General features: G+C 36.9%; 1 protein-coding gene across 1 annotated transcript; it reads left to right on the forward strand.

The window, feature by feature from the left end:
• On the forward strand, window positions 1-26722 carry LOC133298546 (cysteine-rich receptor-like protein kinase 44). Its single transcript, XM_061497856.1, has 7 exons — window positions 1-829; window positions 1045-1170; window positions 1465-1592; window positions 1698-1908; window positions 2038-2275; window positions 2383-2533; window positions 26322-26722. The coding sequence occupies exons 1-7, from the start codon at window positions 1-3 to the stop codon at window positions 26664-26666; spliced, it is 2028 nt and encodes a 675-aa protein (XP_061353840.1). The 3' UTR covers window positions 26667-26722.
• Window positions 26723-27880: the final 1158 nt, after the last annotated feature.

Raw genomic sequence — 27880 nt, forward strand, 5'->3', positions numbered from 1 at the left:
ATGGCACCTTCAAAAGTGATTTCTCTTCTCTGTCTCCTTGTTATACTCATATCTCATACCACCGCCCAGCCAAACTTCCTTTACTATTTTTGCATATATGATAAAGGCAACTACACTGAAAATAGTACCTACCAGACCAACCTCAATGCTCTTTTGTCCAGTTTATCTTCCAACACACAAATTGATTATGGCTTCTACAATTCCTCTGAGGGTCAAAACTCTGACAAAGTAAATGCAATTGGGATGTGTAGAGGAGATATTAAGCCAGATGTATGCCGCAGTTGCCTCAATGATTCAAGAGTCCTTCTCACACAGCTTTGTCCAAACCAGAAAGAGGCCATTGGTTGGTATGACAATTGCATGCTGCGCTACTCAAACCGTTCAATATTTGGTATTATGGAACCTGATCCTGCGTACACTCTGTGGGTCCAAAATAATGCAACTGATATGGATCAGTTTAATCAAAAGCTTATGGACTTGGTGGATAGCCTGAGAAGCAAAGCTGCATCCGGTGATTCCCTTAAAAAGTATGCTGCAGGAAGCGCAATAGGTCCAAGCTTTCAAACTATATTTTCTCTACTACAATGCACACCTGATTTATCAGAGCAACAGTGCAATGATTGCTTGGTTAGAACTATCTCAGAAATCTCAACTTGTTGTGCTGGCAAGACTGCTGGCAGAATTGGAAGACCAAGCTGCAATCTTAGATTTGATACATCTCCCTTCTATGACTCTACAGCCGATGCCTCTCCACCACAAGTGCCTCCTGCTCCTCCTCCTTCTCCTCCTCCTCCTCCTCCTTCAGTCACCAATACCACTTCCACAGGAGGTACCTGTTTTGTTCTTACTAGTACTGCTTAGCACTCAGCTACCTAAATTTGTCCCTTCATCAAATCACATCTATACTCAAAAATATTCTCTCTGTGTTTGTCTGTTTTTTTAAAGTTCAACTGTCAGAAGGGTCTTTTGGGTTTCAAATTTTCAATATAGCTTTGACATTGAATATCGTAGTCAGTGTTCAACATGGAATTCTGTATTTTGCAGGAAAGAGCAACACAACTCGAACTGTCATTGCGGTAGTTGTGCCAATTGTAGCTGTCGTTGCACTCCTCATCTCTCTCTGCATCTTCTTAAAAGCAAGAAAGAAAAGGAAAAATATTGGCATGGACAGTAAGAAAAAATATTGTTTATTGTGATTTCTCATTAACAATAAGAAAAAAGTTTACACAACTTTCAGTGTTAACATGATAAAATTTTCCTCGATATAAATACAACTCATTAATCAAAAAAAAAAAAAAAAAAATATATTATGAGATTTCGGTACATCTAAAAAAATGTGTTGAATAACTCAGACAGAGAAGGGAAAAGTTATCGTTAGCCATCATGATTTTACTGATTTGCTGCTGTTAATCTTAAATCACCTTTCAAGAACTAAAATTGATTAAACTCCTTTCCCATTTGTAGCTGAAGTTGACAATGAAATTGAACCTACTGAGACATTGCAATTCAACTTTAACACCATAAGAATAGCTACAAATAACTTTTCTGAGACAAATATGCTAGGGCGAGGAGGATTTGGACCTGTTTACAAGGTAAGAATATGCAGTTACATTTTAGAAAAATATTAATTTTCAGATTGTGCCATCCACTTACTGTTGGCCCCAAGCTACATCTAGCTAACTCTGACATATTTTCAGGGTAAGCTTTCCAATGGACAAGAAGTTGCTGTTAAAAGGTTGTCAATGAATTCAGGTCAAGGAGATACAGAATTTAAGAATGAAGTGCAGTTAGTGGCCAAGCTACAACACCGAAATTTAGTCAGGCTACTTGGTTTCAGTTTGGAAAGAAATGAAAGGCTACTGATCTATGAGTTTGTTCCCAATAAAAGCCTTGATTACTTCATATTTGGTAAGTTAGAACTTTTCTTGATTGGATTGTACCTTTACTGATATTTCAGTTCAGCTGAATGGTATGTGCATAATTATAGTACACATGGTTTAAAAGATTACATTATTACAACATGGCTTGGGTTTGCAGATCCAATTAAGCGTGCACATTTAGATTGGGAAAGGCGGTATAAAATCATAGGAGGCATTGCCAGAGGCCTTCTTTACCTTCATGAGGATTCGAGACTGCGAATTATTCATCGTGATCTCAAAGCAAGCAACATTCTCTTAGATGAAGAGATGAACCCCAAGATATCAGATTTTGGCATGGCAAGATTGTTTGTTGTGGATCAAACTCAAGGAAATACAAGTAGAATTGTTGGAACTTAGTAAGTACGACGATGTGCAAGGTTTAAATAATTGTTTTACTCAGTTCTTTCTAAACAAAATGGAGGAAAACTTTGTGCTAATTGAGCTTGACCATATTGACATGTAGTGGATATATGGCACCTGAGTATGTAAGGCAAGGACAATTCTCTGTGAAGTCAGATGTTTTCAGTTTTGGCGTACTGGTTCTAGAGATAGTAACTGGCCAGAAAAATAGTGGCTTTCGTAATGGAGAGGATGTAGAGGATCTTATAAGCTTTGTAAGTCTGTTCCTTCTTTTCCAAGTTTTCATTGTTAGTTTTCTTTGTCTTTTGAAGTAAAAGATTATAAATTAGGCATAACTAGTTCAGATGAAATTTCAGAAGATAAAAGTATGTGAACTAACCTTTTTTGTAATTGTGCAAATCCTTGCAGGCCTGGAAAAAATGGAGGGAGGGAACAGCATCAAGTCTCGTAGATTCCAATATAAATAAAGGTTCAAAAAATGAAATTATGAGATGCATCCACATTGGTTTACTGTGTGTTCAGGAAAATTTAGCTGACAGACCAACCATGGCTTCTATTGTACTCATGCTTAATAGCTACTCTCTCACTCTCCCAGTACCTTCAGAGCCAGCATTTTTTATGCACAGCAGAGGTTTGTCAGATATTCAGTCATGGGGGTATAATTCAGGGGCAACAGAGTCAAGCAAATCTGTTAAAGCTTACTCAAGTGAGGTCTCAACTACTGAGCATTACCCTCGATAGAATTCAGTGATATAATCATCCAAGTGACAATCAACTGATCAAGACAACCATATTGTTTTTTTTTTTTTTTCCGCTGGTGGGGGTTGGGTCTTTATGTGTTGGTGTTTGCTTGATGACCTGTAAACAACTAAAGCTGATGTTCAACCTGCAATTTTGCAATTGAAACAACTGATAGAGTGGCTGTATGAATGCAATCTCTTAATGTCATTATGTAAGCCAATAAAACTTAAGTAAACAACGCCTGATCCTTAGGAAGACCTATTAGGCATTGTGCATTTCAAACTCAGAACGCATGGCGTGCGCAGGGTGCATTTGTGTAAAGTGTTGGAAACACATATAAATATGTGTTATACAGGTTAAGTCTATTGGGAGAGATAAGGGAAAGAAGAGTGCTTCATTAGCTTGGCTAAGACAAAAGTTTACGACGCAACTTTGGATTAAATACTGAGATATTTTATATTTACAAACTACATTATATATTATGGGTAGTACATACTTATTAGAAGAAGAAATTGGAAAGAACGGTAACAAATTTCATTCTGTAAAACTGAGAGTCATGTGTACAGAGAGCATTGCTCTTATATCAGCAAAACGTGTACTAACAGAAAAGAGAGAGAAAATAACAAACTGAGGCATATGTGGCACATGAGCCAATAACCAATATCCTATACATCAGTAACTAACCAAAAGAAAAAAGAATAAAAGTGTATATTCTAATACTCCCCCTCAAGATGGAGAGTGAATATTGTGCACTCCCATCTTGGAAAGAAGAGAAGAAAACTGAGCCGGATGCAGTGCTTTAGTGAAGATGTCAGCCAACTGATGTGCAGATGCAATAGGAAAAGTTTGAAGACAGCCTTTCACAATTTGTTGTCGAACCAAGTGGCAGTCAATTTCAATGTGTTTTGTTCTTTCATGGAACACATGATTTGCAGCGATGTGAAGGGCAGCAGTATTGTCACAAAACAAGTGAGCAGCAGTGGAATGAGTAATGTGAAAATCTTTGAGAAGAGAAAATAACCAAATAAGTTCACAAGTGACAGCAGCCATGGACCTATATTCAGATTCAGCTGATGATTTTGAAACAGTAGCTTGTTTTTTGGATTTCCAACTGATTAATGAATTGCCCAAGAAAACACAAAAACCAGAGATGGACCTTCTAGAGTCAGGGCAAGAAGCCCAATCTGAATCAGAAAAAGCATTTAATTGAATTTTGGAAGATGAAGAAAACAATAAACCTTGACCTGGAGTGCCTTTCAAATAGGACAGGACCCTGTAAACAGCAGCAAGATGGACAGTTCTAGGGGCAGACATGAATTGGCTGAGATGATTAACAGTGTAGCAAATATCTGGGCGAGTTATTGTGAGATACAATAAGCGGCCAATCAGTCTACGGTATTGGGATGGATCAGAGAGGAGATCACCTGAATTGGATGAAAGTTTGAGGTTTGGCTCCATGGGTGTGGATTTTGGTTTGCAGCCAAGGTAACCAGCATCAGACAAAATTTGCAATGTGTAATGGCGTTGACAAATAGATATACCTACTGAGGACCTAGCCACTTCAATGCCAAGAAAGTATTTCAAAGAACCCAGATTTTTTAATTTGAATTTGTTGTCCAGGAACGAAGTAAGGTGGTGAATCTGTTCAGAACTGTTGGAGGCTACTAAAATATCATCAACATACACTAAGACAGCAACAAAAGAATTATTTGAATTCTTGGTGAATAAGGAATGATCAGTTTGAGAGTGAGAAAACCCAAGCGATAAAAGAGTGGAAGAAAACTAGCAAACCATTGACGAGAAGCTTGTTTCAAACCATATAGTGACTTATGAAGCTTGCATACAGCATTGGATGGGAGAGACTCCCCCTGTGTAGGATAACCGGGTGGGAGAGACATGTAAACCTCCTCATCAAGCTCTCCATGTAAGAAGGCATTATTGACATCTAGTTGAATGAGATGCCAATTGTTTATAGCTGCAAGAGCAAGGAGAAGCCGAACTGTTGTGATTTTTGCAACAGGAGAATAAGTCTCCATGTAATCCAAACCTTCTAGTTGAGTAAATCCTTTAGCAACCAAGCGAGCTTTATAACGCTCAAGAGACCCATCAGAATTGTACTTGACCCGATACACCCATTTGCAACCAACAAGATGTTTTCCTTCAGGCAGAGAGACTATGGACCATGTCTGATTGGTTTTGAGAGCAGTGATTTCTGCATTCATGGCATCACACCATTCGGGTAATTGGGAGGCTTCAGAATAGGATGAGGGTTCAAAATGAGAAGATATATTATTAATGAGGGTGAGGTGTGAAGGTTTGATTTTGGAATATGATAAATGGGCTGAGATGTGATGTATGGTAGAGGTTGAACAAACAAAATCTGAAAGATGTGGTGGAGGTCTTTTGGTGCGTGAAGGCCTAGTGGTGAGATGATCAGATGCTTCAGTGGTAACATTAGGAGAAACATATTCTGACTTATGAGGTAATGAAGTCAGAGGGGTGGAGAAATGAGTAGAAGAAACAAAAGGAAATATAGACTCATGAAATATAACATCTCTGGAAACAACTATCCGATTGGTGGATAAGTCAAGAAGCTTGTAAGCTTTAAATCCAGGAGGATAGCCTAGGAAGACAGCAGAGGAAGAACGGGGAGAGAATTTGTGTTTGTCACGAGAAAGTATGGAATAGAAGCATAAACAACCAAAATTACGAAGATGAGTACAAGAGGGAGGTTTGTGGGAAAGAAGTTCAAAAGGAGTTTTGTGATGAAGAAGAGGAGAAGGAACACGGTTAATGAGATAAACCGCAGTGACAACACAATCAGACCAGTATGCTAGGGGAATATGGGATTGGAAATGCAGGGCACGGGCAACATTGAGAATGTGTTGATGTTTGCGCTCAACAACTGAGTTTTGTTGAGGCCTTTCAACACAGGAATGAAAAATTTGAATGCCTTTAGAAGAATAAAAATCAGTGATGTTAAACTCAGGGGCATTGTCACACCGAATAGATTTAATAGGAGAGGAATACTGAGTAAGGATCAAATTATAAAAAGAAGGAAAAAATGTGGAAAAATCAGATTTATTTTTAAGAAAATGTACCCATGTAAAACGTGTGGCATCATCCACAATGGTCAAAAAATATTTATCACCATAAACAGAAATGGGGTTAAATGGTCCCCAGATATCACAATGTATCAAGCTAAAAGCATTTGCAGACATATGAGGATTCAAAATAAAAGGTAATTTTTTTTGTTTAGACAAAGGACAAACAGAACAAGGTGTGTGTGAAATAGTGTCTGTAAAATGCAAAGCATCTTTCATTGAATGTAAACGGGAGGGGGGATGGATGGCTTAACCGAGAGTGCCATAAAACAGAAGAGGGAACAACAGTAGCCGAACAAAAGGGACGGGGAACATCAGAAATGGGGAAGAAATTTGAGGAATCAAAAAAATACAAGTCACCCGTGCGCCTAGCAATCACAATCGTCTTGTGAGTTGTAGCATCCTGAAGCATACAAAAAGAACCAGAAAAAAAAAAGCAAGGACGTTAGAATCTCTGGTTAGAGCACTAACGGAGATGAGGTTCAATGTAAAAGATGGAACAAAAAGAACGCGATGCAATGTTAAAGAAGAAGAAAGGGAAACGTTTCCAACAGAGGAAATTGGAATGCTAGAACCGTTAGGAAGAGAAATAGAAGCAGATGAAGAAGGGAAGGAAGGATGTGAAAGAAGAGAGGAGAGGTAAGTGACATGGTGAGTGGCACCAGTGTCAAGTACCCAAAGATTTGAAGGAATAGATGATGAAATCTTACCACTGAAGCTTGCGATCATGGGATTTGGAGCAGATGAGGTAGTTGATGACGAATCAGTTGAAGGTGTGGTGATGGTGGGATCAGAGTTTCTGTGGAACAGGGAAATTAGCTGATGATATTGAGTGGGGGTGAGGGGATCGTGTGGGGGTGGAGAGGAATAGGGTTGAGTAGTGGCTAAGTGAATTTGGGCCTGATGTGGAGGTGGGCCATATGGGTTTTTGGGGCTTCTGGGTTTGTAACCCGGTGGGAAGCCATGAAGCTTAAAACACTTGTCTCGGACATGGCCCAATTGCTGGCAGTGGGTGCAGTAAGGACGAGGGCGGCGTGGAGCGGAGACAGCGGCAGTAACCGGCAATGAAGCCATAACAGATGCAGCAGGAACGGTAGAGGCGGTGTTCATCATTGGAGTATCAAGGGATGGAGGGAAGGAAGGCGTGATTTGCCTTTGGCGTTCCTCTTGTATGACTAAAGAGAAGACGCGAGATAACTGAGGCAGTGGTTCCATAAGAAGGATCTGGGCCCTGATTGAAGAAAATGAGTCGTTCAACCCCATTAAAAATTGCATGGCATAGTCTTGTTGTTGGGTGGATGATAAAATCCGAAGAGCACCACAAGTGCAAGCAAGGTTGGGAGAATAATCTTTGAGTTCATCCCAAAGAATCTTCAGCTTTGTATAATAAGTGTTGACATCCAGACTCCCTTGATGCAACGAAGAGATTTGCTGCTTCAAATGAAATATACGCGGTCCATTGGCTTGATGGAAGCGAACACGGAGATCATCCCAGAGATCATAAGCCATGGAAAAATACATAAGGCTATCAGCAATCTCTTTGGAGACAGAGTTGAGAAGCCATGAAATTACCATAGAGTTGCGTCGGGTCCAAGCAGCAAAGAGAAGATCAGAATTATCAGGACGAAGGAGACTGCTATCAACAAAACACACTTTGTTTTTGGCAGTAAGAGCAATGAGCATTGCTCGATTCCAGGAATTGAAGTTGGGTCCAGTGAGGGAATGAGTGACCAGAATGAGACCAGGATGATCACCATTCGGAAGATAGTAAGGGCTTACAGAGTCCTCCATGGAAGCAGAGGAGGAAACAACGTTGGATGTAGAAGAAGAGGATGGAATGGGGTTGGTGTTTTTGCCACCACGAGCCATGGAAAAAGGCTCGGAGGTCAAAAAAAGTCATCTGATACCATATTAGAAGAAGAAATTGGAAAGAACTGTAACAAATTTCATTCTGTAAAACTGAGAGTCATGTGTACAGAGAGCATTGCTCTTATATCAGCAAAACGTGTACTAACAGAAAAGAGAGAGAAAATAACAAACTGAGGCATATGTGGCACATGAGCCAATATCCTATACATCAGTAACTAACCAAAAGAAAAAAGAATAAAAGTGTATATTCTAATAATATTCTCAAGTAATATGTACTAGCCATAGTACATAATACAGTTTGTAAGAATTTATAAACAAAAAATTTGTAAATATAATCTATAGAATTTATAAACAAAAAATTTGTAAATATAATCTATCCGTAAATAATTCCAATCTAAGTTTGAGAACTTTCTTGCCCCAAATGATTCTACACAACTGAGGGTGAAAGTGGGTTAGGTTAAGTCGAGCTTTGTTCCGAAAAACTCAAGTTTATGTCAAAAAAATTTAATTTGACCTGGACAGATAACATAGTATGAGTTTAATTGTTAGCCTGATCTGACCCATTTATAAAAAAATAAATGACTTGGCATGTTAGCTTGTTAATTTTAAACTTCTAAGCAGAACATAACTTCACAAAATATTCAAATTTTGTTATTAAAACAAAAATCACAATTTTAACATTCAAACAAAACAATGAATCACAACAACAATTTATCACAATCTGCATTTAAGTCACTTTCAGAAGCAAGATGCACGAACTAAATAACATATATTTCATCAGATCTTACAAATCAATCCATACTATGTAAATTAAAATAATTGCATGAATCCAACAAATCCATCATGATGCTTGTAGTAGTCAAAAATTTCTCATCATCTTCTCTCCCCTGCAAATAAAATCCAAGGCTACATAAATTGGCAAATAATTTGTAAATATAGAAAACCAAAAACAAGACTAAAGAATAGAAAGGAAAAAAAAGATTAAAATCTAAAAACCTTTTTATACCTTTTGTTTTTTCTTCATGTCATACTTATTACGTAGCCAATCTCCACCATATATTAAAGTTTGAATGGTATCTTCAATCAAGTTATAACGATAGGCATCAATAACATTTCCTCCAATACTAAATGTTGATTCTGATGGTACTATAAAAATTGGTACAGATCTTATGTCACTCCCAAATGTAGTATTGGTGGGGATCGAACCTAGATCCTTCCACCACCTACTCATCTCACATGCATTAACTAAACTATCACCTTTTAGTACTACTATAAATAATAATATTTAATTTAATTTAAAATAAATAATATGATATAGGCCAGTCTGTAGACTTACAGGCCCGACATGTAAATAAAAAGCCTACGACTTGATTTCTAAATAAGTTTTTTTAAAATTCCGAGCCTATTCTATTTGACTATATATTGATGTCGAAAACGAATAAAAAGTGGCTAAACAGAAAATTAGAATTTTTATAAAAGAGTAACCCTCCGGTTCTCAATTTCTAATTTTCAAATAACAAAATTCAACCTCTAAAATAAGGGTTATAAGCACCATTTTATAGACTAATTACAAATTGATTCAAAATTCTAAATCTAAAATTCTAAAAATAATAAAACTTCTTATAATAAATATAAGAGTAATTAACATCTAAAAATAAATAAAAATTACAAATAAATAATTCAAAATACATCTCAAATCTTTAATCTCAAATCACGCCAAATATATTGCTTTCCTTTTCTTCCCAAACAAATCACAATCACATCTGTTGCTTTATTGGGACTTGGATTCGATTGTAGTTTGTCATATTTCAAATCACTGCCTCTTTCAACAATTGGGTCATACTTATCGGGCCATAACTCTAGTTGACTACGAGCTTCTTGAATCAATGGTTGGGTCATGTACAATGGACTAATGATAAGTGCATCATATATAATAGGTCGAGTTTGACCTGATATAAGTTAGGTCGTAGCTCGACCTGGCTCACTTTCACCCCTATACGAACCAGTGGCGGACCGAGAAATATTCATTCATGTCCGCACATTTAATACCCCGAATTTTTTTTTTAATTTTAAATGCATTAAGAAATAGAATATAAAAAAATTGATTCTCAAAAGAAATACAATATAAAAATTTTAAATGAATTAACAACCACCCTCGTACCTCATCATCAACCCAAATGTCTCTTTTCTCTGTCTTCGTGTCCACTCCATCCTGATTATTTTGCTTCCTTGGCCTTCTGCTTTGCATCTAAGCCATCACCTAAATGGTTCTCAAAAACAATTTAGTAAAAGGTTCTCAACAAAATATCAAACCTTATACTTGGTATTGTGCACTCTTACGGCCACTGCATGAGCAAAAAGTTGATGATGCGTAACCAAATAGGGTTCTGTTGCAGAATCACCACCTGTGCAGTTTGGATTCAAGCAAGCAGAACAACAACCTGGTGCCATTTGCCCATTTGCATAGCCATTCTTGCTATAACTTCATGGCTCGTTCAAAGTAACCGAATACTTCACCCAGTGGCGGACCTAGAAAAATTTCTTTATGTCCGCACATTTAGTGGCGGGGTTTGGGGGCAGCGTCCTTGAATTTTTTTTTTGTAAAAAAAGTTTAAATTAACGCTTGAACCCGCTCATAATCTAGTTGCTTCCATAACAAATGATGAAGAAATCATGGGAATGGAAAATCATGGGAATGGGTACGTGACAGGGGAGGAAGAATAAGTTTTCTCTATAATCAATTTGTGTTGCTACGTTGTTTTAATCATCTCTGTACGTTATTACGTTGCTAACTAATATAAGAATAAATATCATTTTTGGTCCCTAACAAAAAATTCGGTCCCCGCTTTAGTCCATTATAAAAAAGAGTCACCTGGTCCTTGTGAAATTTAAAGTGGACCTATTTTAGTCTTTTTGAGACTAATGTAGGTCTTTTTTGAATTTGTGAGGGACCACGATTTAATTAAATTGATCCACTTTGAATTTTTTTTAGGGAGCTCCTCGAGACTAATTTTTGATAAGGGACTAAAATGGAGAACATATTTTTTGTTAGAGACTTAAAATAATATTTACTCCTACTATAAATATTGAGCCAAGAGACAAATAATAACCTACATAACTACAAAAAAATAAAAATAAAATCTAAAATCACATGTCCGCACTTGCGGACATGTGACCCAACGTGGGTTCGCCAGTGACTTCGCCCTATCACCAAATTCCTTGAAGCAAAGTTCCACATAGTCCAATCAGCCACCACATAACCAACCCCTCACACACTTGCGGTCCCCATAATCAACTATCAAAAAATTTTATTTTTCTTTTTTAAAAAGTTTATGGCCGTAAGTGTGGACAAAGGCGCATGACTGGGTCCGCCAATGGTACCAACCATGCCAAACACTCTCATTAAGGGCACATTTGGTAGAGGAGAAATTTTTTTTTACCAAAAATAAATAAATTTACAGGAATATAGTGGGAATTTTTTTTCAGGATAAATTACTAAAAGGTGTTTGGTAAAAATAAAAATTCTGAAAATGTTAAATTAATTTTACTGATGCTATGTATGAAATTTTATGTGAAAAAGAAAATGATGGAATTTTTTTTCCTAGCCTTGCTTTTACTCTTCCTCCTACCAAATATGGCAAAAAAAATTAAAATAATGTATTTAAATTAAATAATTACGCATTTAATGTTGTTTTGTAAAAAATTACACATCTACTGCACAATGTGACGCCCCTTTTGGGCGTCACATGTGACGTCCCATTGGGGCGTCTTCTCCATGGGAGAGACGCCCCAATGGGGCGTCACATGTGTGCTCTATATATTTCCTCACCCGCTCCATTCAATTCACTCATCTTCTCTCACTCTTCATATCTCTCTTCTCCACCAACATTCCTTTATCTTTAATTTAGTATTTGAATTTTAGTTCTAATTCTATTTAAAAATGAGCTCAAATCCTGATTCTGTTCGTGTTGTGTTATGTAACATCCTCGTCTCGAGCCGGTTCAATTAACATACATATGATAAAACAGAAAACAGCAGAAGACTTAACTTATGAAGATACGAGTTAACTTTTTCTTTTTCTACTTTAATTCTTACTCGGGGTAAACGAAAATCGGGCAGAGTTTCCTCTATAAATCGGACAACCGGGGATTTTCCAATCCCTCTCAGAAGCATTTCCTGATAAACAGTTTATACAGCATAGTAATCCAGAAGTACCAGTCATGCAGATACAATCAGATACCCATCCATGGGCGCATGCAAAATATGGCTCCGTGCCACTATCCTAATCAACATGCAATCCAATACGAAATCATAAACTGAATAATACATCATCATATGATGTGCCTGAATACCCAAATGTACATGCATCCAAGTGACAGACATGTACAAAACATATACAGGCCATATACAAAATAAAGGATCAATATCGTGATCCATCAAATGCGGAAATACTAAAAGACATCAAACACTCCAAAAGGTAATAGCCTACAGCCACTCAAAATTCGATCTGTCAACTGCCTCAGCCACGTGTCGTGTCCCTGCCTAGTGAGGACTCACCGGGAATCTGGGCACCTGAAAATATGTCCCCAAAGAGGGGTGAGATTACAAATCTCAATAAGCTCCAGGTTTATAGAGAATTCTCCATACCCCTGGCTCACTCCTGCATGAAAGTCAGATACAGAGTATACAAATACAACATATAACAGATATCATAACAGAACAGAGCATATATCCATATCATATCAGAGATGTGCGCCGTCATTCCCAAGGGAGGACCCCAAGCGGAAATCAACGCACGTGTTCCCGAGGGAGGACCCCAAAGCGGAACCAGACATATCAGAGGCGTACACCATCAGTCCCGAGGGAGGACCCCAAAGCGAACATCCGGGTACTATACAATCAATGGCCAGAGATTGTTACAGAAATCATATGACAGAAGTCATATCAGAGCAAAACATATCATGTTATCAAATAACTCTATATGAATGCATCTATACAAAGCATCTAAATCACAGTCATACAGTCCAACCATAGTTCACTAACCATGGTGGAGCACTCAAGCAGGAAAAGACTCCTTAAACATAGAGCTTACCTCTTGAAGCTTTACCAATACGCTTACTTGTGGAACAAGTTACTTTTATCGCTTCAAGAGATTTCCGATCCTTCTCAATCCCTAGGCACACCTAGAGAATAATTTACAATGCATCAATAAAATGATGCAATACCATGATTATTTCATAAGCATACATTTTATCGCTTATTTTCCTTTTTTTATATTTTTGCCAATTCTATGCCAATACACAAGTCTAGACCTCTATACACCCGTTGGCGTTCTTTAATTTAACCAAGCATTTACTTAAGAATTTTTCACATACATCATGCTATTTTTCTTTAAAAGTCGCGGGCATACCCTTAGGGACTCAAGGTATTTTTCAACCATTTGTCAAAGCATTTCACTTCTTAGCTCATCCATTGGTATATTAAAATGCAACACATTTTATTAGAATAAAATGTAACCAATATATATATATATATATACCCCTAAACATCCTATAGTTCGAAACATAGAGCAAGTATTTGTAGGATTTTTTTCTAACTTTGGCATTTCCACCAATTCATCCATTTACACTACATTCCAACATATTTTACCTTTTCAAACATACAATAAAAATTTGCATGATGAACCCTATATAACCCATGAAGGCCGAAACCTAGGGGGAAAATACAATAGGGCTTTTCAATTATCTTATCACATGTGGATACTTACTCAACACTATAACATCCTAAATAACAATAATCCATCATAATTTTCACATTCTATACTACTTTATTTCCTACCCAACCATGCTCATGACTTTTAAAACATTATTCACACTAATAAAGCCATAAGGTTAGAGTTTTGTTACCTCCAATGAAGTACCCAAAGCCTAGAAGGCCTTCACCAAGCAAAGCTCCACCAAAAATGTCATTTCTCCTCCTTGATGAATAGTAGCTCGAAAATGGGGGAAGGAAAAACTCCTCACACACTCAACTATAGCTCAAATTGATTGGTGGAATGGATTCATTGAGTGGTTTCCAATCAATTTCATGTGGTGGGTCTTTGAATTTGGAGAATGGATGATTAAGGAATCAAAGAAAGGAAATTTGGAACCCTATCCCCTTCTCCTCCAAGTGCAGCTCGGCCATGCATGAGAGAGAAGAAGAAAATCTGAAATGAATAGTGTTTCATTTAAGTGACAAGGCTATATAGGCACATGTGGCCCCTTTCATCGGATGTTTTTCTATCGCGTATTTTAACTTAAATTGACCGGAACTAACTTCAAGCTACGAACATATTTTTATTTTTTCTAAAATCATTTACATAAATTTTTATCTGTTACAAAACAATATTCATAATTCACAGTATGGTTTCTGCACCGTTTTTGACGAAATGCACTGTGAATCACTAACTGTACTTTATTTACTTTTGAAACTTAACACTTATAAACTTATCATTTTCTTGGGCCTATATTGACTTGCTTGGCATATATTGGACTTTCTTATTCTTATTTCATCAATTATTTATTTCTGGACTCTACCGGTTGCTTAAACAGCAGTACAAAATACCCGGTAGAAACACTATTCACGAGATTTTCACGGAAAGTGCCAGACTATACAATTTTTCGTTCTGAACTCATATTTGTCGTCAGAATTATCAAATTATGCCTCTAAAATTATTTTGCTCTTTTTAAGCTCTACCGGTTAATTCACAAAACTGTAAATTCTCCGGCAGAACGCACTGTTCATAACATAGTTATGATTACAGTCAAAATACTCGGAATCACACACTAAATCTAATTATGGCATTTAAATCCTTAAATTAAATCTCTAATTAAGGTTTACCATTTAGGGTCATTATATGTTATATTACAATGGTAGGAAAGTAGAAGGTCGACGATGTGTCATATTCGAAGGTGAAAAAAGGCCGACACGTATCCAACGCAACACAACCATTGGCGAACTGCATCAGAGAATTCGACAGAAGTTAAGTCTTCAAGACAACCAATGTATCACTGAGATCACGACAAGAGTGGCAGTACAATATGCTGAATCCTGGTATTCCATCGATCAATGTGAGCCCTGAGCTTACGTCTCAAGTTCTCTTCAACCTTCCCCCGTAGAGTATGATCATGTATTCCTCTCAATTTTCTAGATTTTTTCGGGATGGGTTGATCAAGACCGAACTGTCGCATGCACCTATCCGGTTGACATGCCTCTACTGTGTGGAAGTAGATAATAGGTGTGGCAGCAAGCCACAGATACTGCTGCTCTGGAGTCACGTCAAGCCACTCATATTCTATATATGGCTACCACACCACCTACAAACAAAATGTGAAACAATATATAGAGTTACAAAAAATAAAATAAACCCATAGACAAATAACAACATCGTAAGTATCCAACACCAAACCTCATCTCTACAGAGTGTGTCCAATGTTGCCCGATAATGGGTGACCTCATGAGGTTTAAAATTTTGTACAACATTAAACCTATCAATCAGAAACATTATCAACCATACATAATCGTCCAAAGTCAAGAAGTATACAGTTAGTATATACATTATTAACCATACATTATCGAAATCAAATGAAGTAAATAAATCATACCGGTATCCATAATGTGTGCCCGGCTCTGGATGAGGAGGAAAGGGTGGAGCAATGGGTGGGAATCGTATCCATGACCAAATTTGAAGGAGAATATGGCAACCACCCATGTCGCTTCGACGGGCATCTGTCACTTCACACAAATTCCTGAACAAGTGTGTCAAAACTGGAGATCCCCAGCTGAATCGGCCAATGTCCTCAAATCTTCCACCTAGCAACGGGACAAGCCGGCAACCAAAATTGCTACCTCCAGACTTGTCCGCCAGCAACCAAGTCCCCAACATCCGGGCAATGTGGGCTTTTGTGAAGTAGATTTCGGCAGCATGATTCCCCTCATGATCAGTCCACCGGGTATAATGCCGATCCAAGAATGAGATGCGGAGGTCGCCGGAATGATGGAACTCATCGACCTCTGGAACATGTCCAAAAACAGCAGCACAAGCAGCGTGCCAATCCTTAGAGGTCGATCCGATGACGACAGTACCGTCGGTCGGCAAGCCCAAGATGCCTGCCACATCTTGTAAGGTGATCGTCATCTCACCTTGGGTCATGTGAAAGGTATGTGTCTCTGGTCTCCACCTCTCGACCAGAGCACTAATTAAAAATGTATCTATCTGTGATAAATTACGTAGTTATTACGTGTTAACGAATTTTATTAAATTATTACATAAATACAAAACGACATAAATAACATACCTGGATATGTTGCATCCTGGCAATATGTATGAAACCCGCCTGTCTGAGGTACTCTTCCACAACCTGTGGAATAGCACCGGTAGGTGGGGCCCCCTGTGGCTTCCCACGCCTAGTCTTAATCTTTCTTACATGCTCAGTATTCCACACTCGCTGTGAAATATGACCTTTCTGCGTCCTCTTACGAAGGACCTCCCACCTGTACGGCCCAGGTATGATCCACATGCTGGGATCGGTGGGCTCTACATCCGAATCAGATCCCAAAGAAGATGATGACTCAGCCATTATCCTCAACTAACTACAAAGTTATGCACTCCCGCATTAATAACATCATACATACGAAATTTACAAAGTCTCTAACACTATTTGTAAATCACTAATTAATATGCTAAACCTAATACATAATTAAAAATCGGTAATAATAATAACTACGTAATAATAATATTACTATATCATTACAACATTCATAGCATGACAGAAAATTTCTAAGTGACTATCCTAATGTTCCAAGTCTCTAATATACAATCAATCCTAACATGTATTACTAACTAGCATTGTAATTTAAATGTATACATATGAGGTATTATGACCTTACCTACGTTGGCAGAGCTTCGCTACGAACCGCGGTTAGAGAGGTTAGAGAGATAAATGGGTAAGGAGTGAAAAAAGGAAAGTGGGGTATACATAGGTTGCACATGAGACGCCCCAATGGGGCGTCTTCTCCAAGGGAGAGACGCCTCACTGGGGCGTCACATGTGACGCCCAAAGAGGGCGTCTCATTGTGCAACAGATGTGTAATTTTTAACAAAACAACATTAAATGCGTAATTATTTTAATTAATTACATTATTTTAATTTTTTTGCCTACCAAATATAGACAAATTATTTGTTCCACCTCATTTTTTGAGAAAAAAAAAATTCACCTCCTACCAAACATCAAGTTTAGGACTCGGCTGATTACCCGCCTAAACCTAAAAGGATCACATTGCAAATAATAATAATAATAATAATAATAATAATAATAATAATAATAATAGTGGGGTTTTCAACTGTGCTACATTATGACCATTAGGGGTGTTCATCAACCGATCCAAACCGATCCAAACCGCAATAACCGAACCGAAAAACCGATAACCGAATAAACCGAAAACCGAAAAATTGAAAACCGAAAAAAAACCGTAAATTTTAATTGGATTGGATCGGTTTTTGGATAGGTTGATGAAAACCGATCCAATATATTAATTCCCTTCTACCTACTTGGGTTTTTTCCCAATCATAGCCCAAAAATTTCTAAACTTAAGACTCATTAACACATCAACTAAACTCAAGAAAAAATCACGTCTCATCAAAAAAAAATTTATCTTTGTAGAGCTTCATATCTCATTACCAAAAAAAATTTATATTATAGTTTACTAATGCTTTTGTATTTCAAAAAAAATAAAAATTACAAAGCCAATATATACAAAAGATGCTATTTGCAAAATAATCATGAAATAAATTTTAGAATTTTCAAAAAACCGAAAACCGATCCAATCCAAACCGAAAAAATTGGATTGGATCGGATCGGATTTGAAAAAAAAATCTAAACCGAATGGATGATGATATATCAAACCGAAGGGATTGGATCGGATGATTTTTGCTTCCAAAACCGATCCAATCCAGACCGCGAACTCCCCTAATGACCATAGGTTTTTTTTTCCTACACTAACAAGAAATGTGGAGCCCACAAGTTAAAAAAAAATTGCAGGCACGTCTTATTATGTCTCACTGACATGAGATAATTATCTCCTACAGTTAGAGAAAACTATTTCCCTACGACCATATACCAGGTTTTCTAGGTCGAGCCCTCACGTTTGGAATCTCAATGCCAACTTGCTTCTTTTTCCTACTTGTATATACCCAAAGCTCTTATGTGATGCAAAATTACCCTTCTTCCTCATTAACTCTTTGGCTCTATCTAATGATTCCTCCCTTTGTAATTTTTCTGCAGAAATTGCAGACCCAAGTTTTTGTGTCATTTTTCTCAAAGGAATGACAAAATTTTCACCCTGGACTAGTCTTCTTAGCAGCCCTCTCAGTTTGTGATGATCCAACTAGTGGAGCGATACTAATGTAACTGATTGGGATCAATACAATTATGTGCTGACGAAATTGCTGTCAAGACTAATACAGATAGCTGCAACAAGTGACTCTCATCCTAATCGTAAGTTTGCTGCAGGAAAGGCAGTAGGTCCGAGTTTCCAAACTATATATGCTCTTGTTCAGTGCTCACCTGATGTGACTATGGCAGAATGCAAAGACTGTTTGGCTGGCGCTTTCTCAGAAATACCAACATGTTGTAAGAACAACTCAGGGGGTGAATTATTAAACTCAGCTGTAACATCAGATATCAGAACTCCATCTTCTATGAACCTACGGCTGATGTATCAACACTAACATTGTCACCACAAGGATCTCCTCCTTCTCCTCTTCCTCCTCCTACACCATCCACCGCTACTACAAAGTCCTCAGACAGTACTTATCACGGTATTCTTTTACATGATTTGAAGTATAGAATTGCTACTTAAGCTCAACCCTGCATCAAGCAGCATCTAATTGGCACAAAGTAGTTGTTAAACCTCAAATTTTTATTTTTTGTGGGGATTTTTTATTATAAATTTTCATTCCAATGTGGAGGGGTTATTTTAGAGATAAAAATTCCAGCACCTCTAACTATTTGTTTCTCTACTTAGTTCATGACTTAATTGAGATATTCTCAAGCCGTGGATTGTATTCATGCAGGAAACAGAAACAGATCACAACCTGTCATCGCCAAAGTTGTGCCTACTGTTGCCTTTGTTGGGTTGCTGATCTTTATTTGCATTTATTTAAGAGTCAAAAAGCCGACAAAACATTTTGAGAGTAAGTCCAGATGTTTATTCATTGCTTTTAGAGTGAATGCTTTTTACCGTGGATTCTTACTTTGGACATGTGAGACCTACAATAAGATTAAAATATAAAGAATCAAATAGCATTTTTTTCTGCACTGACATGGGATATGACATACGATGAGTTTCGAACAAAATAAAGAAGTAATATAATTATATTCAAGAAATCAATTGCCTTTGGTCTCAAATTGAAGAACTGTTTTCGAATCTTTCGGAAACATTTTCGTTTGTCAGCTGCTCTGTCAATTTCAATTTGACACACTTGTATAACTTCCTCCTCTCCAACTAGGTGAAGCTATTGTTGACAAAGAAATTGGACAAGTTGAGTCATCACTGTTTGACTTCGACATCATCAGAATAGCTACAAACAATTTCTCTGATGCAAATAAGCTTGGACAAGGTGGATTTGGACCTGTTTTCAAGGTAAATACGGCATTATTACAATCAAGGTTTATGTGTTTGTCTGGATTGTTGGACAATTTTCACATGCATAAACCACTATCATATTATATCTTCAGGGCAGGCTCTTCAATGAACAAGAAATTGCAGTCAAAAGGTTATCTTGGAATTCTGGCCAAGGAGATATTGAATTCAAGAATGAAGTTCTATTAATGGCCAGGCTTAAGCACCGAAATTTAGTTAGTCTCCTTGGCTTCTGTCTTGAAAGAAAAGAACGGCTACTTGTCTACGAGTTTCTTCCCAATAAAAGCCTTGACTACTACTTATTTGGTAAGTTAGCTTATTCTTAAACTGGAAGTCTATTATTACATTTATAATACCTCATTATTTAAATGTAATTAGTTTTTAAATTAGACTCTCATGTAATTAGACTTAAGTTAGTTATTCTAATAACTGATCTTACTTAGCTGTCATGACTTAGACAGTTAGTTACTATAGTTAGACGGTTAGTTACTATAGTTAGTTCTTAGAGTTACTTGTTTTACCTTGGTTAGTCTTTGAGTTACTTGCTTTATTCACAGCTTGTATATAAGCTGATGTTTTACCTTCTATTCACAACTTTTGTATTTTCTGCATTACTTAGCAATGAAATCCTATTCAATATTCTCTCATTCTGTTATGGTATCAGAGCTTTTAGAGCTCTGATATTCGCCAATTATTTTTTTTGGTTATCTTTTTCTTCTTTGTGTTCCATTAATTCTACATCAAGATTCTTGATTCTTTTCTGATAATCACAGAGAAGTAACAATGGCGAATCAGAGCTCTCATCAAGTGAATGAAGAGAATAGTTCAAACAACACGCATGTGACAGAGAACGTTGGTGCTGGTGCTGTGCATGCATCATCCGAGAATCTTTCAGATCCAAATAGTGCTTACTACCTCCACCCGAACGAGAATCTGTCTCTTGTGTTAGTATCTACACTCATGAATGGAAGAAACTACCATGGATGGGCCAAAGCAATGACCATGGCGTTGATTTCCAAAAATAAGCTCTAATTTGTCAATGGATGTATTTCAATGCCAGATCAGACAGATCGAAGGTATGCTGCTTGGGAGAGATGCAACACCATGGTTCTTTCATGGTTGCATCAATCCATTACTGATTCTATTTCACAATCAATCCTATGGATGGATCGAGCCATAGATGTTTGGAAGGACCTCAAGGAGAGGTTTTCTCAATCTGACATTTTTAGGATTTCTGATCTGCATGATGAAATTTTTCGTTTGCATCAAGGAGGAAATTCAGTTTCGGACTTCTATACTCAACTCAAAATTTTATGGGATGAGTTAGAGTCCTTGCAACCAACACCTACTTGTAAGTGTGTTACGCCTTGTTGCACAATTTCCTCTCAAGTAAGGAACATCAAGGATAGAGATTATTCCATCCGATTTCTCAAGGGACTTAATGAGCAGTTTACTCATGTAAAATCCCAAATTATGCTAATGGATCCTTTACCTTCAATAAATCGAGTCTTTTCCCTGATTACTCAACAAGAGAGGCAGATGCACTTGGAGAATGTGGTTCCTGGTTCTGTAGTTGATGGAAGTTCAAAAGTATTTTTTAGTCCAGTGGAACATCAATCAGGAAGGGGACGTTTTATTGCTAGAAGTAGAGGACGTGGTCACAATGGTTACAATAATGGTCGTGGAAGGTCCTACTCACCTCGTTTGTGCACTCACTGTGGTAGAACAAATCATACTATGGATACATGCTTTGAAAAACATGGATATCCACCTGGTTTCAGGGTTAAAGGCACAACAACACCTAATACTCATAGGGCAAACTCAGTCAACACTACTGGTCCTCTTGAAGAAGTTTATTCGAATGGTGATTCTAGTAATGCTTCTCTTCTTCAAGGAAACAAAGAAAATTTCACTCAATATCAGTATAATGAAATCCTTGAGATGATACAACAGTCTATGCCACCTAGACAGCAAGAGCAAATAACACATCCTCATGCTAGCAACCTTGTGCAGACCAAGGCACTTAATGCAGAATCCAACATCCAATCACCCATTCCTGATAACCTGATGTCATCTTCAGGTAATAGCATGGTCCAGTGGATCCTGGACACAGGAGCCACTGACCATATCACTAATTCCTTTGAAAATTTGACCCTTGTCAAAAGGATTGATCCCATAACTATTTCATTACCAAATGGGAACCAGGTTTACTCATATCTTTCAAGAACTGTTTTGCTTTCTCAAACATTAACCTTGTCAAATGTTCTGTTTGTTGAGAATTTCAATGTCAACTTGATATCAGTAACCAAACTAGCCAAAGATACTAATTGCTACCTTACTTTTCAGCCACTTACTTGCATAATACAACAGCACCCTTCAATGGAGATGATTGGTTCAGCTGAGCTAGTTGGAGGGTTGTACATCCTTGCTCAAGTTCTTGATTCGAAGAAGGCATCACTACAACATAGAAACATAGTCAATACAGTATCTGTTCAAACTTTTCCTGATTTGTGGCATTTAAGACTAGGCCATTGTTCATCTTCTGTAATAAAGTCCATGATGACTCAATTTCCTTTCATCTCTTGTAAGAATCTTGATACTCCTTGTGAAATATGCCATTATGCTAAGCAAAAGAAATTACCTTTTCCTTCAAGTTCTACTGTTACTGATAGAGCTTTTGATTTAGTCCACATTGACATTTGGGGTCCATATTCTATTCCCTCAATTCATGGTCATAAATACCTTCTAACCATTATTGACGATCACACACGATACACATGGGGTGTCATGATGAAACTGAAATCTGAAACTAGAAACCATATTCATGCTTTTGTAACACTGATAGAGAATCAATTTGGTATAACCATTAAGGCCTTTCGTAGTGACAATGGCCCTGAGTTTTCCATGTCAGCATTTTTTGCCCAAAAAGGAATCTTGCATCAAACATCCTGTGTTGAATCTTCACAACAAAATGGTGTTGTGGAGAGAAAACATCAGCATATCCTCAACACAGCCAGGGCCTTATTGTTTCAAGGAAATGTTCCTAAAAACCTATGGTGTTTTTGTATTCAGCATGCTATTCATGTTATTAACAGGCTTAACTCTCCCATTTTGCATAACAAGTCACCATATGAGTTATTATACAATAAGCCACCAGTCTTAATGCATCTTAAAACATTTGGCTGTCTATCTTTTGCTTCTACACTTCGAATCCATTGCACAAAGTTTGATGCAAGAGCCCGAAAGTGTGTGTACTTGGGGCACCAGCATGGGACCAAAGGTTATATCTTGTATGACTTAAAGTCCAAAGAGGTTTTTATTTCAAGACATGTTGTCTTTTATGAAAACAACTTTCCTCTCTTCGAAAATCAAGAATGTGACCACACAAGTTCTGAGCATGCCCCTTTAATCCTACCCACACCTACACCTACCATATATGACTTACCACCAAAAGTGCTTTTTTCCACCTGCTCTTCCTGTCCATTCACCTTTAATCACAGTTGACCCTATTCCTGCACAGTCTACTTCATCTGTCATCCTGCCATCCTTTCCACAACCATTAGCCCCACCCCACATTAATACTGATGCTGATCCTTCCCCAAATCTTCGAAGATCTACAAGAGCAAGGATACAGCCACGACATTTAAGTGATTTTCACTGTAATTTCTCCAAAGTTTTAGCTGACAACCACTCATCTTCAGGTACACATTTACCTTTACTTAAAAATCCATCATCTTTTGTTTCATATACACATTGTTCTTCTTCTTATACTGCCTTGTGTCATAATCTGAGTTCATTTGTTGAGCCACGTACATATAACCAAGCTGTCCAATCCAAGGAATGGATTCTGGCAATGAATGAAGAAATTGAAGCTCTCAACCGTAATCAGACTTGGTCCATTGTTCCTCTTCCCAAAGGCAAACATCCAATTGGATGCAAGTGGGTCTATAAGGTGAAACACAATCCAGATGGCACTGTTGCTAGGCACAAAGCCAGACTAGTAGCCAAGGGCTACAACCAAATGGAGGGGGTGGATTATTTTGAGACTTTCTCTCTAGTAGCCAAGCTCACCACAGTCAGATTATTACTCTCCATTGCTGTTGCTAAGGACTGGGTCCTTGAGCAAATTGATATTAACAATGCCTTTCTTCATGGAGATTTATCAGAGCAGGTGTATATGAAGATTCCTGAAGGCATTGAGTCAGCCAAAGGGAACCAAGTTTGCAAGCTACATAAGTCCCTGTATGGATTAAAACAGTCCAGCCGCCAATGGAATGCCAAGCTGACTTTAGAGCTGTGCAACCTTGGTTTTACTCAATCAAGTGCTGATTACTCTCTCTTCACTAAGGCAGATGGTGATGTTTTTACATGTCTCTTAGTTTATGTAGATGACATGATTCTGGCTGGCAATAATATGGATCAGATCAATTCAATCAAACAACACTTGGACACCCTATTTCGTATTAAAGACCTTGGTCCTTTACATTTCTTCCTTGGTATGGAAATTGCTAGATCCAAGAATGGTTTGATTTTGAATCAAATGAAATATGTCCTCGAGCTACTATCTGAAGCTGGAATGCTTCATGCCAAACCAGCTTCTTCTCCCATGGAGCCTTCTTTACACTTGCAACAAAATCAAGGAGATTTATTTCCTGACCCTGCTGTTTATAGAAGATTGGTGGGTCGTTTATTATATCTCACAAATACCAGACCTGATATATCTTTTCCTGTGCAACAATTAAGTCAGTTTGTAGCTAAGCCAATGAATGATCATTATGTTGCTGCTACTCGGGTTTTGAGATATTTAAAAGCTTCTCCAGCCAAAGGCTTACTGTTTTATTCTCAAAACCCACTGGCTCTGGCTGCCTTTGCCGATGCTGATTGGGCAACTTGCCCTGATACAAGGAAATCTACCACTGGTTTTTGTGTTTTCCTTGGCACATCTCTCATCTCTTGGAAGTTCAAGAAGCAAAGCACTGTCTCATGTTCATCTACAAAGGCTGAGTACCGTGCTTTGGCAACTGTGACCTGTGAAATTCAATGGCTCACCTGTCTTCTCAATAATCTGCAAGTCTCTACTTCTCAACCAGTCAACCTCTATTGTGATAATCAGAGTGCAATCTATTTGGCTCATAATCCCTCCTTCCATGACCGAAGTAAACACATAGAGTTGGATTGCCATGTTACTAGGGAAAAGGTGGTGGCTGGTCTGATTCGATTGTTGCCTATTCATACCTCTCAGCAACTTGTTGATATATTCACAAAGGCCCTCAATCCAACTTTTTTCCATGATTTTCTTTTCAAGTTGGGGTTGTATGATCTCCACCCACCAACTTGAGGGGGGGTATTATACCTCATTATTTAAATGTAATTAGTTTTTAAATTAGACTCTCATGTAATTAGACTTAAGTTAGTTATTCTAATAACTGATCTTACTTAGCTGTCATGACTTAGACAGTTAGTTACTATAGTTAGACAGTTAGTTACTATAGTTAGTTCTTAGAGTTACTTGTTTTACCTTGGTTAGTCTTTGAGTTACTTGCTTTATTCACAGCTTGTATATAAGCTGATGTTTTACCTTCTATTCACAACTTTTGTATTTTCTTTATTACTTAGCAATGAAATCCTATTCAATATTCTCTCATTCTGTTAATATTATTTCTTTTGCTTGATTAAATGAAGAAAGGTTTTGAGAGTAGTTTAAAAGATTGTATTTATGTTTTTGCTTGTAGATCCAATTAAGGGGGCACATTTGGACTGGAAAACCCGCTACAAAATAATTGAAGGCATTGCACGGAGCCTTCTTTACCTTCATGAGGATTCTCAACAGAGGATTATTCATCGTGATCTGAAACCAAGTAACATTCTTTTAGATGCAGAGATGAACCTTAAGATATCAGATTTTGACTTGGCAAGGATGTTTTATGGGGATCAAACTCAGGCTGTTGCAAGTAAAATTGAAGGAACCCTGTGAGTATCAAAAGAAAATACAAGGACAATTAGGCTCTGTTTAATTAGTGTTTTTAAAAACAATTTTTTAGCTTTCAAAACAAAAAAACTCGTTTGGTAAGACCTGTTTTGTAAAAAATATTTTGAAAATTATAACTATTTTTTTGTTTTTAAAATCAAATTTAGAGAACATGTCTGAGGTGTTTTTGTTTTTTGTTTTGGTTTTTAACTTTCAAAAAGAAAAAAATATAGAAAACAACTGTTTCTACGAAACAGTTTTAAGAACAAAAAAACCAGAACACAATCAAACAGACCCTTAGTTTCTAAACAGTATCCTTGAACAAAACACATTGAAAAATTGGATTATTATCAAAAGAACCGGTAATGATTGTATCTAATTAAGCTTGTCCATATTGACATGCAGCAGATATATGGCACCTGAGTATGCAAGGCAAGGAAATTTCTCAATGAAGTCAGATGTCTTTAGTTTTGGTGTAATAATACTAGAGATTATAAGTGGTCAAAAGAATAGTGGATTTCGTTATGGAGATAATTTGGAGCATCTATTAAGCTTTGTATGTCTACCTTCTTTATCATCCTTGTTTTTAGAGGGTTTAGAATAGAAAATTAGCCTTGAAATGGTAGAATTGAGAAACTGGAACTAATATTTTCTACGGTGAACTACTTCTTGCAGGCTTGGAAAAATTGGAGGAAAGGAACAGCTTCTAATATTATAGATCCCACCTTAAATGATGCTCTAAGAAATGAAATAATAAGATGCATTCACATTGGGTTACTTTGTGTTCAAGAAAGGGTTGCTAATAGACCAAAATTGGCTTCAGTCGTGCTTATGCTTGATAGCTACTCTTCCTCTCTCCCAGTTCCCTTGCAACCTGCCTTTTGTATGGAAGATACATGTTTATCAGACATCCAAATTTCGGTTTGCAGTTCTGTTGCAACGGGATCAAGTGAACAGGAAAGTAAATGTGTTGAAGCATCAACAAATGAGGCCTCAATTAGTAGTCTATATCCTCGTTAGATATGAATCATATGATTACAGTCAGGGGTGACAATCATAACTAGAATAAGCTGTACCAAGCAAAATAGATGCTTGCTACTTACTACTTACTACTTACTAATTAGAAGATAGAGGAGTTGTTCAACACCATTACCCTGAAAAGTTTGATTTTACTTTATTATCCTTATCCAAGTTCTCATCTTCGTTTCTGTTGTAATTTGGGAATTTCATAGAGTATCAGGAAAGTCTTGTACAAAGATGTGTACAGATGAATTTAGAAAAAAAATTATAATCACAAGAAATCAAATGATATATATATATATATATATATATATATATATATATATATATATATATATATATATATATATGGGTTCATTTTTTCTGCGGTTCAAATAAGTTATCTGTAGTAAGCCCAATACAACGTCGTTTTGGGGAGGAAATTATGATTTTTTTGTAATTTTAATTTATTTCAGGGTTATTATAGTCTTTATAATTATAATTTTTTAATCTTTCAATCATAAAACGACGTCGTTTTGAGAATAAATGCAGATAACTTATCTGCAGTAACTGCAGGAATTTATATATATATATATAGGGGTTTACATTTCTGCAACTGTTGTATGTGCAGCAATCAAATACTTGTCATATATATAGGTGAAAGCATTAAATGCGGGGAATTATAATCATACAAAAGATGAAAGCATTAAATGTGGAAAATCATAATCATACACCTGTCGTCGTTGTATGTAAAGCGGGTGCAGAAATGATTTTACCCTATATATATATATATATATATATATATATATATATGGGGGAAAGTGTGTATTATTTTAAAAGATGTAAAGTTGTGTCATTTTATGTTATCAAAAAAAAAAAAAAGTTGTGTCATTTTAAGTAAGAAAAAGAGATAAATTATAGGGTAGAGAGAGTGGATAAAAAAAAGTAAAAGTATCGGTCTCACCTCTTTGTGAGAGTGAAATGACACAAGTTATGTCATTTAAAAAGACAAACAATTTTCCTATATATATATATATATATATATATATATATGAAAAAGTTATACTTACTACCTATTTTTCTTACTATCTCTTACTATCAAAGCTTAACCGTTGATTTTCGTCAATCTAACGGTTATAATTTAGTGAAAATTAATAATTAATTAATAAGTATGAATAAGAATATAACACGAATTTGAAAACAAATCAACCCTGACACGAATTTTTCATTCATAA

The sequence above is a fragment of the Gastrolobium bilobum genome, unplaced genomic scaffold (genome assembly GCF_033153095.1).
Source record: "Gastrolobium bilobum isolate Gb01-03AN ecotype WA unplaced genomic scaffold, APGP_CSIRO_Gbil_v1 utg11931, whole genome shotgun sequence".
NCBI classification, from domain to species: Eukaryota; Viridiplantae; Streptophyta; class Magnoliopsida; order Fabales; family Fabaceae; genus Gastrolobium; species Gastrolobium bilobum.

Coding starts and splice junctions, on each gene's coding strand:
- LOC133298546 (XM_061497856.1), top strand. CDS start 1: ATGGCACCTTCAAAAGTGATTTCTCTTCTCTGTCTCCTTGTTATACTC. Junction 1,593..1,697: donor GATTTGGACCTGTTTACAAG/GTAAGAATATGC, acceptor ACATATTTTCAG/GGTAAGCTTTCCAATGGACA. Junction 2,534..26,321: donor TAGAGGATCTTATAAGCTTT/GTAAGTCTGTTC, acceptor TACTTCTTGCAG/GCTTGGAAAAATTGGAGGAA.